The sequence below is a fragment of the Oreochromis aureus genome, linkage group 13 (genome assembly GCF_013358895.1).
Source record: "Oreochromis aureus strain Israel breed Guangdong linkage group 13, ZZ_aureus, whole genome shotgun sequence".
Classification (NCBI taxonomy): domain Eukaryota; kingdom Metazoa; phylum Chordata; class Actinopteri; order Cichliformes; family Cichlidae; genus Oreochromis; species Oreochromis aureus.
Genome location: NC_052954.1, coordinates 35,379,667 through 35,397,674, shown reverse-complemented (window position 1 = coordinate 35,397,674; position 18,008 = coordinate 35,379,667). Strand labels below are relative to the sequence as shown.

At 41.4% G+C, this 18,008-nt stretch overlaps 1 protein-coding gene across 3 annotated transcripts; it reads right to left on the bottom strand.

Annotated features, from left to right (window-relative positions):
• Positions 1–1,181: 1,181 nt before the first annotated feature.
• lrrc73 (leucine rich repeat containing 73) lies at positions 1,182–14,531 on the bottom strand. Of its 3 annotated transcripts, none has more exons than XM_039621889.1 (7): positions 14,515–14,531; positions 5,816–6,116; positions 5,579–5,739; positions 4,868–4,990; positions 4,689–4,789; positions 3,565–3,832; positions 1,182–1,531 (listed from the first exon to the last, which is right to left on the bottom strand). In XM_039621889.1, the coding sequence occupies exons 2-7, from the start codon at positions 6,085–6,087 to the stop codon at positions 1,461–1,463; spliced, it is 996 nt and encodes a 331-aa protein (XP_039477823.1). In that variant the 5' UTR covers positions 6,088–6,116; positions 14,515–14,531; the 3' UTR covers positions 1,182–1,460. The 3 variants fall into 3 exon arrangements, with proteins under 3 accessions (XP_039477823.1, XP_031591956.1, XP_031591955.1); XM_031736096.2 differs by lacking the exon at positions 14,515–14,531 and adding an exon at positions 8,402–8,629; XM_031736095.2 differs by lacking the exon at positions 14,515–14,531 and adding an exon at positions 7,918–8,172.
• Between the last annotated feature and the right edge of the window lie 3,477 nt (positions 14,532–18,008).

Here is an 18,008-nt window from a genome sequence, read left to right as displayed (position 1 = left end):
TCATTACAATGAAGTAAAATTGAAAACCGGGCGTGGTAAAAACCATTATTGAAAAAGTAGAAAAAAAGAAAAACTCTTACATCCATCCATTACTTTCCACAGCCCTTCGCTACCTGCAATAGGCTCCACCTCTGTGAAGCCTATTGCAGGTAGCGAAGGGCGGGAGGTGGGTACGGGTTAATGCAGAGAGACAGAGAACCGTTCACATTTATGTCCAATTTAGAATCACAGTTAAAATAAGCCCACTAGCTGCATGTGTTTGGGAGGAGGAGCCCCCACCTACTCCACACAGAAAGCAGAGATGGTGGAGTTGAGGCCTTCTTGCTGTGAGGCAACAGTGCTAACCACCACGCCACCCTGCGGCCCTAACCTCTGTAATGACAGTCGTCACGTCCTGTTGCTGCGTGCTGCTGCTGCTCTATGGCGTCTGCAGGTCTGAGCGAACCTTCACAAAGTGTTTGAGCGTCTTTATCCTTCGACCGATAAAACTGAGACCAGCTGGAGACCAGACGAAGATAAAAACTCAGCGTGACCTTCTGCAGAACCACACCATACTATCACACATTACAGTTGTCACATTTATTAAATGATCATGTGAACACATTTGATTAAAATATTTGAAACTGGAAGGTTTCATCAGTTCGTGTCTCTGACTTTTGAAAACTCTCTCCTCCTTCCATCTTTCGTCACCTCTCAAACTGAATTCATGAAACAGTGTAGTTTTGTGCTTCCTGGCACAGATTCACTTTGTGTGTTTACTGATATTTGAAAAATTCCATTTAAATGATCCAAAACTTTAAAGCAGTTGCTCCATTTGTCAAGACTGGTAACGGGACTGCAGCTTTATTGCCATGTGCGATGAACAACGTGGATGAGGCAAAGGGATGTGAAGAGCGTGGACCACGTGGGACCACGAGGTTGATTTCAATGCCAGATTTGTTCAGCAAGCTTCCTCACAGCATCAACAGGAAGCGTCACCGGGCTGATGAAAGACTGACTCACTTTCTGTTTTTACGGATGAGACAGCTCATCCCACTGGACCTCTCGCTAAACGGAGATCGGTTTAAGGGCCGCCTTTAAACGCCAAACATGGCAAGCAAATTTCAGACAAACTTGTTGACTCAGTGTGTTTAAGTGTGTGCTGGCAGCAAACGACCAATCAGAGCCTTTGTTTTTAAGAAGCTGTAAACAGTTTTATTATTGTGACATCAGAACCAATCAACAGAGCCAAAGGTACATTCATCAGAAGCAGAACAAACACCTGTGTGGAGGTCACGTGATGTGTTTGAGTTCTCTGCTTGTCTGTGTTCAGGTGCTACATCGAACCATGCGGAGAGTGTGATTGGCTGCAAGCCATCAGGTGATCTGACAACCACAGAAGTGCAGTGCAGAAAAAAAAACATTCAAACCGAAAAAAGTGACGGCAGCCTGACAGGAAGTGGGCGTGTTTGTGGGAGGGGTCACATCTCAGTCTCAGCCAATAAGCTCTCACCTAGACCTGACGTCAGCAAAACCGCCTGGGTGCTGGAGTCTGTGGGGTCAAAGAATAAGACATTGAGAACTTCACGCCATAGTTCAGCACGATTTCTCTAACCAGGACCAGCAGCTCACACCACGGCCACCGTGCCCTTTCCCAGATCACACATTTAGATTGATTTACTTCCATCGGATCAATAAAAGTCGGTTCAAAGACCCCAGAAAAAGTCCAGGAATAAGCACAATTAGGTGGAGGCCCATTAATTCCTCTGTTTATACTGAACTAAGCTACAGGGCAACAGTGAACTGTTCATTTAAGAACACCAACCTAAAATCTGATGTGGAAAAGGTTTAAATATGTACAATCAATCATTGGAAACCTTGGTCACAGCGGCAGAAAGATCAATCAGTTTGTCTCAACATTCGAGAGAAAAAGACAAAAACACCTCGTTCATCTAACGACATAGTGTAGAGCAGGGGTGTCCAACTCCAGGCTTCGAGGGCCGGTATCCTGCAGGATTTAGATATCACCCTGGGTCTGGACACCTGAAAAGATGAGTTCATTACCAGGCCTCTGGAGAACTACAAGACATGTTGAGGAGGTCATTTAGCCATTTAAATAGGCTGACACGTCTAAAAGCTGCAGGATACCGGCCCTCGAGTCCTGGAGTTGGACACCCCTGGTATAGAGAGGCTGCTAGATTAGGTTTGTTTGCAGATTTTCTCTCCGTTTGCCAAATTTGTGGCACATTCAAATAGAATGAAGCTGCTGAACTCGCTGAGAAGCTGAAGTCACACTCAGTCTTAAATTCAACTTCATTGCTGGTATGCAGTGGTTTTCAAACTTAATGACACTGTATGAAATAAAAAGCAAAGATTCTGCACTGTGTCTTTTTAAATTTGTTGCTCAGTAGTTATTGCAGCTTTTAAGAAGAATTTATCTGGTCTTGACCTGAACTGGGATCAGGACAAGCTCACACTGCTGTTATGGATCACAGAGGAACCACAAAAGAACAGAAAATCTTAAAAGGGATAATTAATTAATATTGATTAAATATCAATTATTGTAAAACCAAGTGGGACTAGATATGTAGCAGGTTAACCAGATTAACACTTTGTCCACAGTTATACAAAACACAAACCTCCTACTGTCACCAAGGACATCTAAACACCACACAAAGGACGGCACCAGGTCTATACTCAGTATAGTGGGACAAAACCAGATCTAAACCTGGCTAATTGGGACACTGGTTGATAGTGGGTAATGTTGGATAGAACCAAGTCTGTAGAGGGTATTGTGGGACACAACCAAATCTAAACTGGATAAAGTGGGCAAAACCAGGTCTATAGAGATTAATTTTCAACAGAACCAAGTCTATACTCAATGGGACATAATCAGGTTGGTAAAGTAAATTATTGAGTAAAGTACAAAAGAGCCAGGTCTACACTGAATGAACTGGAACCAGGTCCATACAAGGTAAAGTGGGACAAAACAGATCTACAAAGTGGAAGAAACAGGTTCAAATTGAGTAAAGTGGGACAGAACCAGGTTTTTTTTAGGGTAAATAATGAAAGAACCAGGTCTATAGTGTGTTGAGTAGCACGTAGACTATGTCTATATAAGCTAAAGTGAGAGAATTGGCTCTGTACTGAGTAAAGTAAACCTTTGACTATAGTGGATAAACTGCGACAGAACCAGATTTATATTTGGTAAAGTAGGAAAGAACCGTGTTTATAGAGATTACAGTTTTGAAGAACTAGTTCTGTACAGATTACAGTAACACAGAATCCGGTGTGTTTTGGGGAAAGTGGAAGAGAAATGGGTTTCCAGTGGGTAAAGTGGGACAGAATCAGATCTATAGAAGGCAAAGTGGGTTAGAAAAGAATATATAATAGATTAAAGTGGAAAAGAAAAGTCTATACTAGAGGAAGGGGGCAATATTGCTCTTGTACCTGTGGAGCCAGTACAATAACCTGGCAAATAATCCCAGATTACTGGGTCTGCATTGGTTTTGTGCAGTTTGAGGGAGAGACAGTCTGAGCAGTGACACTCTGTAAGTGAGGACAAGGTGATTGTTCAGCCCTTACTGCTGTGGGGTAGCCAGGTGGGGAGCTGGTACTTGTCTCTGATTGGGTGATACTTGTCTCTGATTGGGTGATACTTGTCTCTGATTTGCTGGAAAGCAGTGATGGAGGCAGGATCTGGCACCAGAGGCAAGGCCTCTCTGTCATCGTCATCCTCCCCCTCAGACAGCAGGTCACAGATCTGCTGCTGGAGCTCCGGACTGATGTCGTTCTCAGCCAGAACCAGGACCCGCAGGCTGGTCGGGTAATTCTCCACCATGTCCAGGAATACCTGCACACAGGTGAGACCACCACATTATAAATCTCTTAGGAAGTGCAGCATGGCTTCAAAATAAAACTGTACAAAATGTTTAACGTGACAGGGAGGACAGTGAACCTGACCCCACTCGGTCGTGACTGCAGCTTTTCAGTTTAAAACCATCTTTACAGTCAGGTGTGCTCCTTTGTGTTTACAGTACTGGAACACACCAATTGCATGTGCATGCCTCTCATCCACATGTGTGGCTGAGTTGTTGCTGGACCACACAGCCAGTTTACATACATCAGAGAGAAATGCAGTTTAGTGAGGACAGAGTTTTAATTACATTCTCCTGGATTTTACTCCTTCACCTTGAGAAAAACAAACAAACAAACAAACAAAAATATTCAGAGCTACCTCCACCTCCGACCACTTCAGAGCTTCTAGATGTTCACTCTGTTTTTATTTATGTTATTGTCTCTGTTTATCCAGCTGTTCCACAGGCCACACACTCAGGCTTTTATTGTGAAAGTAGTTGAAATAGGAAACATGCTTTCACAGCCAAATGAGGCCACAATGCTGCCATGTCACTCCCCCCTGGTGGACAAACAAGTGAACTGAAAACTGAGTCCAAACTCAGGGTCTGGAAACAGTTTTTTGCGGGGACACAGCACCACCACCAGGTCAGACCAAACATCACTGCAGGATGGTGGCTTTGTTCTCAGAGTGGAGGAGAAACCCTGACGGTATGAATAAAACCAGACTGAATGATTTCCAACAGATGCTCATCTCTTCTCTGAAAACTGCATTCTAGTTGTATTTAAAGAGCTGCTCTCTGCTGATGAGAACTGGAGAAAAAGAAGAGAATGGAGCACTGTGATTGGTTGACCTGTGCTGACTGGTTGGTCAGTCCGGTTCCCTCTAGGTCCAGAACCTCCAGAGTCCTGCTGGATGCCACGGCAACTGCCAGCATCCCTGCAATCTGATCACCTGGAAACAGAGCGAGAGCGTCAAACAATAATGACATCACGCTGTTATGACATCATGCTATCGTGACACATGTGTTACCGAGTGGGTTGTAGTCCAGGTTGAGCACGCGGAGCTGTGAGCTGTGCGCCACGGCAATGGAGAGTCGAGCCCAGCCTTTGGAGCTGATTCCTGGGTTAGCACTGAGAGTGAGCTCCCTGAGCCCTGCCACACACACACAGTGAAAAGTTAAAACTCCCAGAATGCTTTGCTGCGTGGTGGTCTGAGCAGAGCCATTCAGGTCACCCATCCATCTATTCGCTTCCGCTTGTCCTTTTCAGGGTCGCGGGGGGCGCTGGAGCCTATCCCAGCTGTCACAGGGCGGGTACACCCTGGACAGGTCAACAATCTGTTGCAGGGATAACACACGGAGACAGACAACCAATCGCACTCACATTCACTCACCCATTCACACCTAGGGGCAATTTAGTGTTTCCAATTAACCTAACCCCACTAACTGCATGTCTTTGGACTGTGGGAGGAAGCTGGAGTACCCGGAGAGAACATGCAAACTCCACACAGAAAGGTGGAATGAACTCAGGACCTTCTTGCTGTGAGGCAACAGTGCTAACCACCGTGCCGCCCACAAATTCAGGTCATGTGAGCCTGAAATAGCAAGGGTCCCCGAGGGGGATAACGCTTCCTCAAATTGGGAGTTTTTTAAATGAGCTTCTGTCTGTGAGAGTCAGACCAGGTTCAGGGTCACACCTGAGAGACCTGGCTCACCTGTGGTGGGTGGGCAGAAGGTGTTACCTGACTTTGCGCCGTCTGGCGGCAGCATCCCGCAGATCAGACCCAGCGCCTCGTCTCCCAGCATGCAGTCACCAAGATCCAGGCACACCAGTGAAGGGTGGGTGGACAGGGCGGGGTTCAGGGTCACTAGGCCGGCGTCCAATAGCGGGCTGCCATGAAGGCTGGAGGGGTGGAGTTAGAGACTTACGAACCAATCACAGTTAGATTAGTGGCTAATCAGCTTTAAGTTCTACTCACAACAGGGTCTGCAGGGAGCGGTTAGTCTTCAGGGCGTCAGCCAGGTGCCGCGTCCGGCCAATACTGGAGACGACGCCCAGGTTAAGGTTGAGCTGAGCGAGCGAGCGCGACTCAGCAACGCTGCGGCAGACACGCCCAAAGTCACGATCGGAGAGCTGGCAGCCACGCACAGACAGCAGGCGCACGCCATCCTCCTTCAGACTCTCACAGATGTCCTGAACTTCAGCAGCCGACAGCATCTCGCCTGTGATCTGGATAGAGGCGGGCAGCATCGCGGACGCCACTGGGAGCACTGGGACACCTGCGCAGGAAAACGAACACTGAAACAAAAGTGTTTCCTCACCTGGTGAGACATGGGTACTGCACCAAAGTCTGCTATTGGCTAGTTTTTGGATCAGAGTTAACCCAAGTTTTCTGAATTGGACTGGGAGCCACCTTCTAGTAATAGATGCACATTACACCTGATCAGTTGACAAAGAAACACAGATCTGACTTGAATTATTTGACTACAACTAGTTTTTCCGCGACACTCTGAGACAGGATATTTCTAATTTTAGAGATGAATTTAGAGAAAGAATCTGGTTAGATACCATATTTCTAAGATTTTCAGGGCCGAGTACAATAACCTCAGTTTTATCTGAATTAAGAAGCAGAAAGTTAGCGGCCATCCAGGTCTTTATGTCTTTAAGACATTCCTGCAGTTTAACTAATTGGTGTGTGTTACCTGGCTTCATGGACAGATAGAGCTGCGTGTCATCTGCATAGCAGTGAAAATTTATGCTATGTCTTCTAATGATGCTGCCTAGGGGAAGCATGTATAATGTAAACAGAATTGGTCCTAGCACTGAACCCTGTGGAACACCATAATTGACCTTAGTGTGTGAAGAGGACTCTCCATTTACATGCACATATTGGAGTCTATTAGATAGATATGATACAAACCACTGCAGTGCAGTACCTGTAATACCTACAGCATGTTCTAATCGCGCTAATAGAATATTACGGTCGACAGTAGTGGTGTGCGGATCGACACTGATGTACTGATTCTTCCGTTATTTATGAATCTAGAATCGATTCTCCTATTAAAATATTGATATTTTAGTAATTTTGAGAAAATTGGAGTTTATCATTAACAGGATCACAATAGAAAGCAACAACATTGTTGGGATCGTCTAAATGATTGGTAAGGACTACTTCTTCTTCTGCCTTTCATAGTGATATGTGAACTGCGTCACGGCTCACGTGTGCTCGCTCAGTTGATAATCGTAAGCGGAGTCGCTGTGTGGAGCTACAAACAACCAAGATGAGGTTTGTGACACATGTGGCAAGATCACAAACCTCGTCAGACACAAACAAAAGTAAATTATAACACAGAATGATGATGAGTTTATGATGTGGCGAATTGAAAAGAAGGAGAGGGACAGGTGCTGCTAGTGTGGAGTTATCCAGGGGGCTCAGGGTTTTGTATCTGTGCTTAAATGACGGGAATCCACCGCATCCTTAATAGAGCACTGAAAGTGGATTATACAGGCTAATCGTTAAAATACAAAATACTTCATTCATGAGACAGATATTAACTCTAAACTGTTTCTCAGCTGTATTTTCAGTCACTTTTGTTTTTCATTGTTAGGTGAATATTTTATAATGTCGTATCGCCTTTTCAGGGTTTTTAACTTCTTATCATTCTTCATAATTAAACGATAAGAGCAGGAAGTCTGATTCTTGTATTTATTTTGAATGTAAAATTGGAAACTTTTTATGTCCCAAACGTGTCGGGATCCGGTCGGTAACTTGGTGGTATCGCTCATGAGTATGGAGCGCTGCGCTGAGGCCGAACAGGACCAGCTCGGGTGAGTCCACCTGACTGACACTCCTCAGGTAAACCATGCCTCAGGAATCTTTGAGCTCAAAGAGGAGAACGGACAGGTGTCAGGTGACAGCTCAGATCACGTGACTCCTCGATGACTCCCTGATAAAGCTCCTGGACGACAGCTGAAAGTAACTGAGTACTTTTACTCGACTACAGCAGGATTCTGAAGTTAAATTTCCACACGAGGCAGTGACCGATCAGCTGATTGGTATCGATGAGGTAACCAATTAACCTGATAGATGATCGATCAGCTCACGCGGGGAGGTTCGGGGCTGTCACGCGCTGATGTCATCATTCGCCGATCTCGCCGCAGGCCACGCGCGGGATCCGATCCAGAGCGGCGGACATCAGAGCCGATCGATCCGCCATCGATTGATTGGATCAGCTGGAGCGTGCGGCAGCGGGTCCGTCCGTCGGTCCGCGAGCTCCGCCAGTCCCGATGTGCTTCTGCAGGTGACCGTTACTATGACACCCAGAGAGCGCGCAGAGGACAGAGGACTCACTCCGAGCGCGTCACCGGGACCGGAAACAGCGGTCACCATGGCAACAAGGCTAATGACAAAACAACAGCCTTTGATAGGAAACGTTCACGAGCTCAGCGTGAATTTCTACTGAAGCAGTAAACACAGTAAACACAGACTCTATTCAAACTAAAGTCTGGGGTTCTCTGTGACGTCAAAGAGAGACTTCAAATCCTGTTCGGAGTGAATCCTCACCCAAAATACACGAGCTTCACGACGGTGACATCACCAAGCCTCGTTTTATCGTCCTCGTTCGTCATGGAAACGGACACTCCCCTGATCATTGATTCTACTTACTGATTAATTATCAATAATGCTCGATCGGCTGATTTTCACGATACAAACGAAGCCAATGAAATTGAGCCGATCACCTATTACAGCTTCCGGTGCTGACTTTCACAATAAAAGCGGAAAACCTCACGCTCTGGCATCTTTCACCTGCACGAGCACGGAGATATTTATAGATTTATTGATCGAGGCGAATCTGTCACAGCTTCACCTTCAGTTTTATTGTGAATAAACAACGAGCCTAAGGTAGAGGGGTGATGACGTCATCGCTCGACAGGTGAGAGCTGCCGCCACAGCTGGGCCGGTCTCCAATCACAGAGCCCAACCTCCGGTCTGCTGGTGTCTGCAGCTCCGGATGATGACGTCATTCACCTGCTCCGATACCCGTGTCTTCTTTAAAAGGTCTGGTCACTGCTAACAGAGAAATACCCATAAGTCAGCTGGCAGACGATACATCTCTCTTCCTCAGAGACGCCTCGCAAGTTTCAGTGGCCATTAACAATTTACAGCCATTGTCTAAAGCCTTTGGACTTTCACTCAACCTGCATAAATGTGAACTTCTACCAGTTAAAAGTTGTTCAGCAACTTCAATTCATGGAATACCTGTAAGAAACTCTGTAAGATACCTTGGAATTCAAATAATAAAAAACGAGCAATCCAGATGCTCCACAAACTTCATTCCTATTATAGATAAAACCCAAAAAATCTTTAATCAATGGCTTCAGCGAGACCTGTCGTTGAAGGGAAGAGTTCTGCTTTCGAAGGCTGAAGGTATCTCCCGTCTGACCTATGCTGCCCAGTCACTACATGTTGATAATACAACCTGTAAGTCAATTAACAAATTATTATACAATTTTTTATGGAAAAATAAAACTCACTACTTGGGTAAATCAGTAGCTTTAAATTCATATGATAAAGGAGGTATAAATTTTATTGATTTCGGTGCTCTTAACAACACCTTTAAAATAAACTGGATTAAAAATTATTAAAAAAAATCCCACTTCTATCTGGAACTTTATCTCACATCATGTCTTCTCTAATGTAGGCGGCCTTAACTTCCTGCTGCTCTGCAATTATAGTATTCCAAAAATACCACTGAAACTTTCTCACTTTCATCAACAAATTCTTTTGGCATTTGCACTGATTTACAAACAATTTCTCTCCACAAAATTGTTTTATTTGGAATAACTGCAATATTATTTATAAAAATAAAACTCTTTTTTTAAATAACTGGTTTAATAATGGAATAATCTTGGTTAGTCAGTTATATAAAGAAGATGGACTCTTATATAATTACTCTGAATTCCTCAGGAGATACAATGTACCAGTAACGCCTAAAGAATTCTCAATAGTGTTCGATGCCATCCCATCTGGTCTGTCCATGTTACTCAGAAGCTCCCACAGTGCTCCACTACAGGTCACTCCCGCAGATGTGTTACATTCTTCCCTTGGCAATGTTTGCTTCTGCTCTCATAAGTCTATGAATACCAAAATAAGATCTCTCTTTCAGGATGCAATGGTCTCTGTTCCATCAGCCATATTTTATTGGGCCAATTTTGTAACAGATATTGAATGGAAAAAAGTGTGGACTTTACCACAAAGGTTTCTTTTAACGAACAAAGTTAAAGAGATTTCGTTTAAATTGATTCATACGTTTTACCCCACCAAACAATATTTGTCCAAATTTATGGCTGAAATAAATGTAAATTGTACCTTCTGTCAAGAGCAACTTGAAACAGTTACTCATTTGTTTTGGTTGTGTAAATTTACATGTAAATACTGGAATGACTTCCACAAGTTTATTACTGACTCTAATCTCCCTAATTTTCAACTGTTCTACAAGGATGTTATCTTTGGCTATTATAATGTTAAAAACAAGGACAATGATGCTTTCTTCTTTATAAATATGGTTTTATTTTTGGCAAAATTTCACATACACAAAAGCAAAGTCCTCGGCAGAAAACCTGAACTTCGTGTATTAAAAATGGAACTTGCACAATATATAAGGACAATCTCCTCATCAAAAACACTAAGGCTCTCAAGACTGTTAACATCTGTAACCGTTTGAAACTGCTAACTTGATTTTGGCTCTTGCAAAGTTTTATTTTTTTATGTTCTCCTTAATTTATTTTATTTTTGTAGTCACTTTTATCTCATTGTCCCAGTCACTTTCATTGCTTCTCATTGTAATACTACAATGTCATCTTTTATATGATCCCTGTTTTACTTAACTGTATGTCTAAAATGTGATAAATAAAGCTTAAAAAAAATACCATACCCATGTCAAAAACATGGAAATCCTGTGCGTGATAACTGAATGGGAATTCTGCTGACATCCAAATCACATTGAAGGTGGAATTCCGTCCTCCAGTCTGTTTGAGATCAGCATGAGTATTCAGCTCTAACACAGTTACACCCGTGATTATAAGGATGATTATTTACAACAGATCTGTTTAAATAATGAGATTTATTTTCCACACAGAGTTATGCAATACCTCCCCACCACCACCTTCATTTAAAGATTAGTACAATTGTGAGGAATTGAGGTGTTATTTTTCTGCCATTTTTATTATTTCATTTTATTAATTACATTTTTATTATTTTGTTATTGCTATTGCATCATAATCATATAACAAGCATTTGCATTGACGCATTTATTAATAGTGATATTGCATTTAGATGTTTAAACATATTGGCACCCAATTAAGCTTTATTACAGGTGCAGTTATAATCACTTTAAACTGTTGAGTTGGATTTATAATCTTAAATGTTTATATGCAGACGGCATGGTGAAAGAAAAGGCCCCAACGCTGAGTAACTCTGTGCCAAAATAAGACAGGAAGTTACATGTTTTTGAAGTTACATGCTTTGCAGGAAGTGAAACCAAAACCAGAGTCTGAGTGAAAGTTATTCTGAGGAGCAGTTTCGATGATGCTGTTATCTTTTATACTTTTATATCTTTTGATTAAGCTTTTAGTAGAGGTTTTTGATTAAAACATTTATTCAGTAGAGTACACATACATAGTTTCGGTTCGGTTATTACATACACGAGAGCGGCTTCTGTCTCTCTGTCTGGGGAGAGGCCAGGAGCTAGTCGGCGAGGTGAAATGGGGTGCGATTGTAACCACACATGTAACCACACACACACACACACACACTTAGTTAGAGGGATCATTTATAGAGGAAAGTTTAAATTGTCTTGCTAGGGTTGCAGTTTTATGTTGGTGTATATGACTGTTTGATGAAGAAGCAGGTGCACGAGGCGACAGCGAAGGCGAGCTTGTGGGAAGACACCTGGATGGAGACGAGACGCGATGTTCTTTTAAACTATGTCAAAGTTAACTGAACATTTGTGGTTTTGGATTGACGTATGCTGTATTGTGTCTGCTTTGCAAAAGAGGGGGCTGTACTATCTTAACCCTATAAAACCTTTGTTCTGACTATTGTAAGACAGTTCAATACTGAATCTGCACAGTATTGGCTCCACGCTGCGTGTTTCATTAAAATCATCGTCTTTACCTTTTGGACCAGTGTGGTTACTTGCATTCCGCCTGTATTTACTTCCCTATATTTTTGAACCTTAACACAATACAAAGTAGAATTGAACAGTATTACGTTAAAGGTGTTGTACAGAAATTGTAAGCTACAAACAAACAATCATTATTTAGAACCTACAATACACATATGCTAGGGGGAGAAGTTTTAACTGATTAAGCCAAAAAGTGAAGAGATTGAAGGATCTTCATTTTTTCGCATACAATCATAGTTCTTATAGCGACTCATGCAATACTACTGCACGCAAATTTAGCTTTTGTTCACTTCCAGTCAAAGTGGCTTTGTGTAAAGCGTATGGCACAGCGCTATATACTGCCCCCTTGTGGTCATTCTGCAAACAATGTAGCATGCAAAAGCTACGTGTTGCATATAATGTATATTACATGCAGAGAGGGGAAATTCCTCTCTGCATGTAATATACATTCACTCTGTGAAGCAGTGGGCAGTCATTGGGCGCCCGGGGGAGCGATGTGTAGGGACGGTACTTTGCTCAGGGTACTTTTTTAAGAAAGTTAATGGGCTGTGGTAACAGGATCATTTTAGCACTCACAGATCCGACAGTGATGAGCCTCTCTGAGAGGAACGGGACACATTTTCATGTTTAAAGTCAGACCTGATACTTCAGAGAAAGTTTATCATCTTTGATCTGAACTCATCTTTAATGAAGACAACTGTGTCACCTGCGAGCTGACAGCATCTAATTTCCTGACCTGAGACGGTGATCCTTCAAATATGTCATTTGCAGCACTAACGGAAAGAAGACGGGAGAAGCAGGAACTCCGTGTTCAACACCTGAGAAATGGAAACTCTCCCCTGGTTTACATCAAAGTTTAACCCGACTACCTATGGAACGCCAGGACTGCCATAATGAATTACTTAAATACACCATTAAATAATTAATTAAATGTGGCAATAATTAATTAAAATGGGAATTAATTAATTAAATACATAGTTATGACACATGTAATTAATTAATTATTGACACATTTAATTAATTATTTATGTATTTCACATTTTAATTAATTATTGACACATTTAATTAATTAATTATTGACACATTTAATTAATTATTTATGTATTTCACATTTTAATTAATTATTGACACATTTAATTAATTATTTCATGATATATTTATTTATTTCATTTTGGCAGTCCTGGCGCCTGGCTCTCATCATGAATTAATTTTATCTGTCAGCCTCACCCATCAAACTCAGGGGGCGGGGTTAACGCTGATCGACTCAAAACCATTGCTTTGGCCTGGTGGCCATTGTTTTTAGCCCACAACAACCGGCAGAACTGAACTTTGAAAAACCCAGTTTGTGTGTCACCAAATACCGTTTTAATACTTTTTTAGCCGAGAATGTAGTGGTTTAATCTTCATATGTCTGATCGGTTTGTCAAGATACAGCCTCTTTGCAAAAGTGCTTCGATGATTTCGGAGATGTCTGCCCAGTCTCACGGCAAAGCGTGGGATAGACCCGCTCGCCTCGCAAGCAATCGAGCTGTTGTTACCGCCGACAAAGCCCAGGCCCCGGTACACAGCTGTAATAACCCCCGCTGACACTGACTTCTTTTACTGAGGTTATATTTATCGGGGTTTTATTTCCTGATGTTCTTATGTGTCCTACGTGTTTCAGTCGCCAATTCTGAATTATAACTAACATTAAAAACATGTTTAAGGAGGAGAGAGAGCAAATAAATTCGATTAACAGCTGATCTTTGGGTTTCAAGAGAACGCATACAAGAGAAAACGTCGGTGTTTCCGTCATGTAGTAACTGCTGGCTTTAACTGTACAAAGGTTGTTCGACACTATGAAACACATACAGACTTCATGATGTTCGGCTAATATTTTTATTGTGAATATTAATCATGAGGGTGACCTGTACACCACGGAGCGAGGTCAGCATCTCTCCACGATATCTTCAGCTCTCTGAGTTAACCCAGAGTTTCACAGCTGACTATCTAACTGTCATCTACGAATATGTCACGGGTCATATCAATATGATTTTACCGAAAAGCATCCTTAATACTGCCAACTATTCCAGAGACGTGAAAATCTACAGCATAAAGAACACAAAAATATAGCAGTCTAACGAAACACTGTAACAGAGATGAACCGTCAGTTTGTCGCAGATCAAAGTGGAATGAAAGTGATTGGTTGAACAGATGTTCGTGATCTGTGTTATCTGCATTTTCATCAGTGTAAGAGACTCAGCAGCAGATTAGACTAACAGTTATACATTTAATAAATTACCAAATGAATCCACGATCGAACCTGTTCCGACAATTTGAGTTTGTATTCCCTCAGCTGCAGACTCGCTGCTGTTTAAATGTTTGAGAGGAAGATTAGATATAAAGCAAACATCAAACATAGACTCAGTCTGCCGTCACATTTGATATGAGGCCAGCACGGATATTGGCTGTGTCCTGTTTTAAGATCATACATGTAAAATTGTTGTCTGACCTCCGTCGATCCAGCCGCTCAGAGTCCGTGGTTACCATGGTTACTGCATAAGCAGCTATAATGTAAACATTACGCAGCATGGGTGTTTATGTTTTTCATTGCAAAAGAACTGTCTGAATGGTTAACTGACGTTAACTTGGATAAATTATAGTTAAGGAGTATCACAGATAACGCCCATGTGAGCTGCTGAAATCAGTAGGCTATTACTGAAATACACGTGCTATATCATAAACTATGATACAAATAGGGAGGTCCTATTAACATGTTTAGTTTTAAAGGACACCTTCCTGCCTTTAGTCTCATTCATGAACAGTATTAGTTTTCTTCTAACATCCAGAAGTCTGCACGATGTGTTTCATAGTTTGTAACAAACCTTTTACAGTTAAACATAACATGACCGAAAAAAAAAAAAAAAAAAAAAAAAAAAAAAAAAAAAAAAAAAAGAGAGAGAGAGAGAGAGAAATCACACAAATTATATGTTAACCTCATTTATTTTTAGTTAAGTAAACTCTAAAAATTCTAACATAGCTGGTACTTAGAATACAGTTAAATAACTATTAAAAACAGATGATATAATATTTCTGTCCAGGTTGCAGTCTTCATCTTGAACATGCTGTTGCAAACTCTGCTCCTCTCGGTGGAAATGCGCCTTCTCTTTCCTCTTTGTATAAAAACATTTTAAAAGTCAGTTTAATCTCAAAATTCACTGTTAAATCCGAAACACACCAGATAAAGAAAAGCGAATAGTTCAGTCTAACACATGTGCCAGTGAATCATTAAACGTCTGTAAAACTCTGCAGTTATAACTTTAATTTGAGCCAAACCGATTTGCTCAGTTGTAAATAAAACAGCGAAGTAAACGTGACCCGACAGACAAAACCTGAGTGAATTAAGTCCAGCGTTTAACCACTGAGAGCTAAAACTCAGGTGAGGTTTCAAAGCTGTGTGCAGGTGATTGGACATCAGCTGCCGATGAAGTGGGTTCGCCTATAAAGTCCTCTGTAAGGAAACAAGCTCCAGCAGCTCTGCGCTCGGGAAAAATACTATATTTACTTATGTTGTGCAGAAAAATGCGCTGACATTGCGTTATATCAAGCACCGGCTGCCCAGTTAAACTGTGACTATCACCAGGTAACGTGGGCGTGTTTCTTGAATTAGCAGCAGGCGTTAAACAGCTGACAGGTGAGGAGGACGCATGCAGGTAAACTGAGGGCCTGCTGAGCTGATCGCTGGTGTCCTGAGAAACATGTCAGCTCGTTCTTTATGTTACAGAAGCACAGAGACACAAGACCAGGCGGAAAGAGACGATCGTTCGGTGAAAATGCGAATCTGCGAATGCAACATGTGGAACACGGAGAGTGGAATATGTAAACAAACCGGTTGACGTAACCCCTCGGTGCACTCTGCATGCTGACTGTTAGCAGAGCTACTGAAATCTCTGAAAACATCTGAGCACTTTTGCAAACATGTTCTATGTTGACAACCTGACCAGACATGTGAAGATTACAGCGCGACATTCGCGGCTAAAACACTGTTAAAAGTGTAGCTGGTGACAGAAAACGGGGTATTTTAAAACTACACCACCACCATTGCTGCCTGTGATTTGAAACGCATTCTGGGATACCTGGCTGCCTCAAGTCTACAGAAGCAATCGATTATCTAGGATCGACCTGTTTTGACTTACATTGCACGGCAACCAATCAAATGTTAGAGAAGCTGCATGGGCAGCGTTAACCCCGCCCCGTGAGTTTGATGGGTGAGGCTGACAGATAAAATTAATTCATGATGAGAGCCAGGCGCCAGGACTGCCAAAATGAAATAAATAAATATATCATTAAATAATTAATTAAATGTGTCAATAATTAATTAAAATGTGAAATACATAAATAATTAATGAAATGTGTCAATAATTAATTAATTAAATGTGTCAATAATTAATTAAAATATGAAATACATAAATAATTAATTAAATGTGTCAATAATTAATTAATTACATGTGTCATAACTATTTATTTAATTAATTAATTACCATTTTAATTAATTATTGACACATTTAATTAATTATTTAATGGTGTATTTAAGTAATTCATTATGGCAGTCCTGGCGTTCCATAGGACTACTAACATCATTATACAATGTTTTCATGCTTTTTTTAAAGTACTGACCAAAATCTAGAAACTCCAAAACATCAATTAACAATTTGTGGTTTACAGCATCAAAGGCTTTAAATATATCAATAAAGAACCTAAACCTGAACCATAACATAAACCATCCGTCCGTCAGTCCGTCCATCCAGCACTGTGGAGAGGTAGGCTCCAGAATCATTGAGGTTTGGAAATATGTGCAAATAGATATAAAAAGTATTTTATGGGTTGATTTATACTTTATATCCATCCGTATTCGTTTTGAAACATGGTGGACAAACACTGTAAATATGTACTGAGAGTCTTTCATGGTTCCAGCATCACACAGGAGAGAGAACTGAAAAGGTCTACGTTATGGAAAAAACAAAACCTTTGAGTCCTGACACCTCTGTGTATTTATTTATTTTATTTTATGACTTTTTTTCCTGTGTTTATCTTAGTCATTATTTTTATTGTAATCATTTTGGAGTTATTTGTTTATGTTTGTAATTATTTCAATATTCCTTTCACGTCATGAGGTTAAATGTGTTTTGTTCAGTGGTAGCCTCCAGAAGCAAAGGCTACGACCACATGATTACTATCAGGGGCGTAATTTCCATGGGGGTTTAGGCGGTTATGACCCCCCCATTAATCAGACCCAACCAATATAACCCCCCCCCCCCAAATAAAATTATGAATTATCTTGCATAAATAGGCTGTTGATTTTCTTTATTCATTTCGGGTATTACCAGAATAATAGTTGCATGTTTAATCATCTGGGAATTGACCCAGATTTATTTATTTATTTAGACAGAGATCTTGACACACCCCCCCCCCCCCCCGAAATGTTCAGCAGAAAGTTACCCCGATGATTATGATGGATGACCGTATACATAATAAGGATGGTAAATGTGAAATGGGGCAAGGATGGACTACTGAACACGTTTTTGAATATAAATAAAAAGTTTAAAAACCCAAACGTAATAAGAAGTCAGCGATGTGGCCGTCATTACCTGGGATTTTGCAGATACAGTCTTTGATTGTTCCAGGGATAATTCCTGATCACATGACTCTTTTTGATTTTTTTTAACACTTGAAGTGGGGGCAGGTTATAGCTGTCGGGTTTTTAGAGTATAGCTGTTCATTGTTGATTTGTTGAAACCAAACAATGAAACTGTTTGATTTTCCTTCCCATCCATTCACGTGGAGACCCTGAGGCAGATCCTGATAAACATGATGTCATTCAGATTGATTATGTTCGTCTGAATGACATCATTGTCACGGATACCAACTATTTCTTTTATCATTTTATTTTGTTAAGTCTCTTTTCACTGGCTTATTTCATGTGTTAATAGACCTCTCTGCATCGAA

What these genes read in the sequence shown, in the direction of transcription:
- lrrc73 (XM_039621889.1), bottom strand. Translation starts at nt 6,087, where the DNA reads ATGCTGCCCGCCTCTATCCAGATCACAGGCGAGATGCTGTCGGCTGCT. An exon ending in CCTGGACTACAACCCACTCG is followed by an intron (nt 4,790 to 4,867) that starts GTAACACATGTG and finishes CTCTGTTTCCAG; the next exon opens with GTGATCAGATTGCAGGGATG. An exon ending in TGACCAACCAGTCAGCACAG is followed by an intron (nt 3,833 to 4,688) that starts GTCAACCAATCA and finishes ACCTGTGTGCAG; the next exon opens with GTATTCCTGGACATGGTGGA.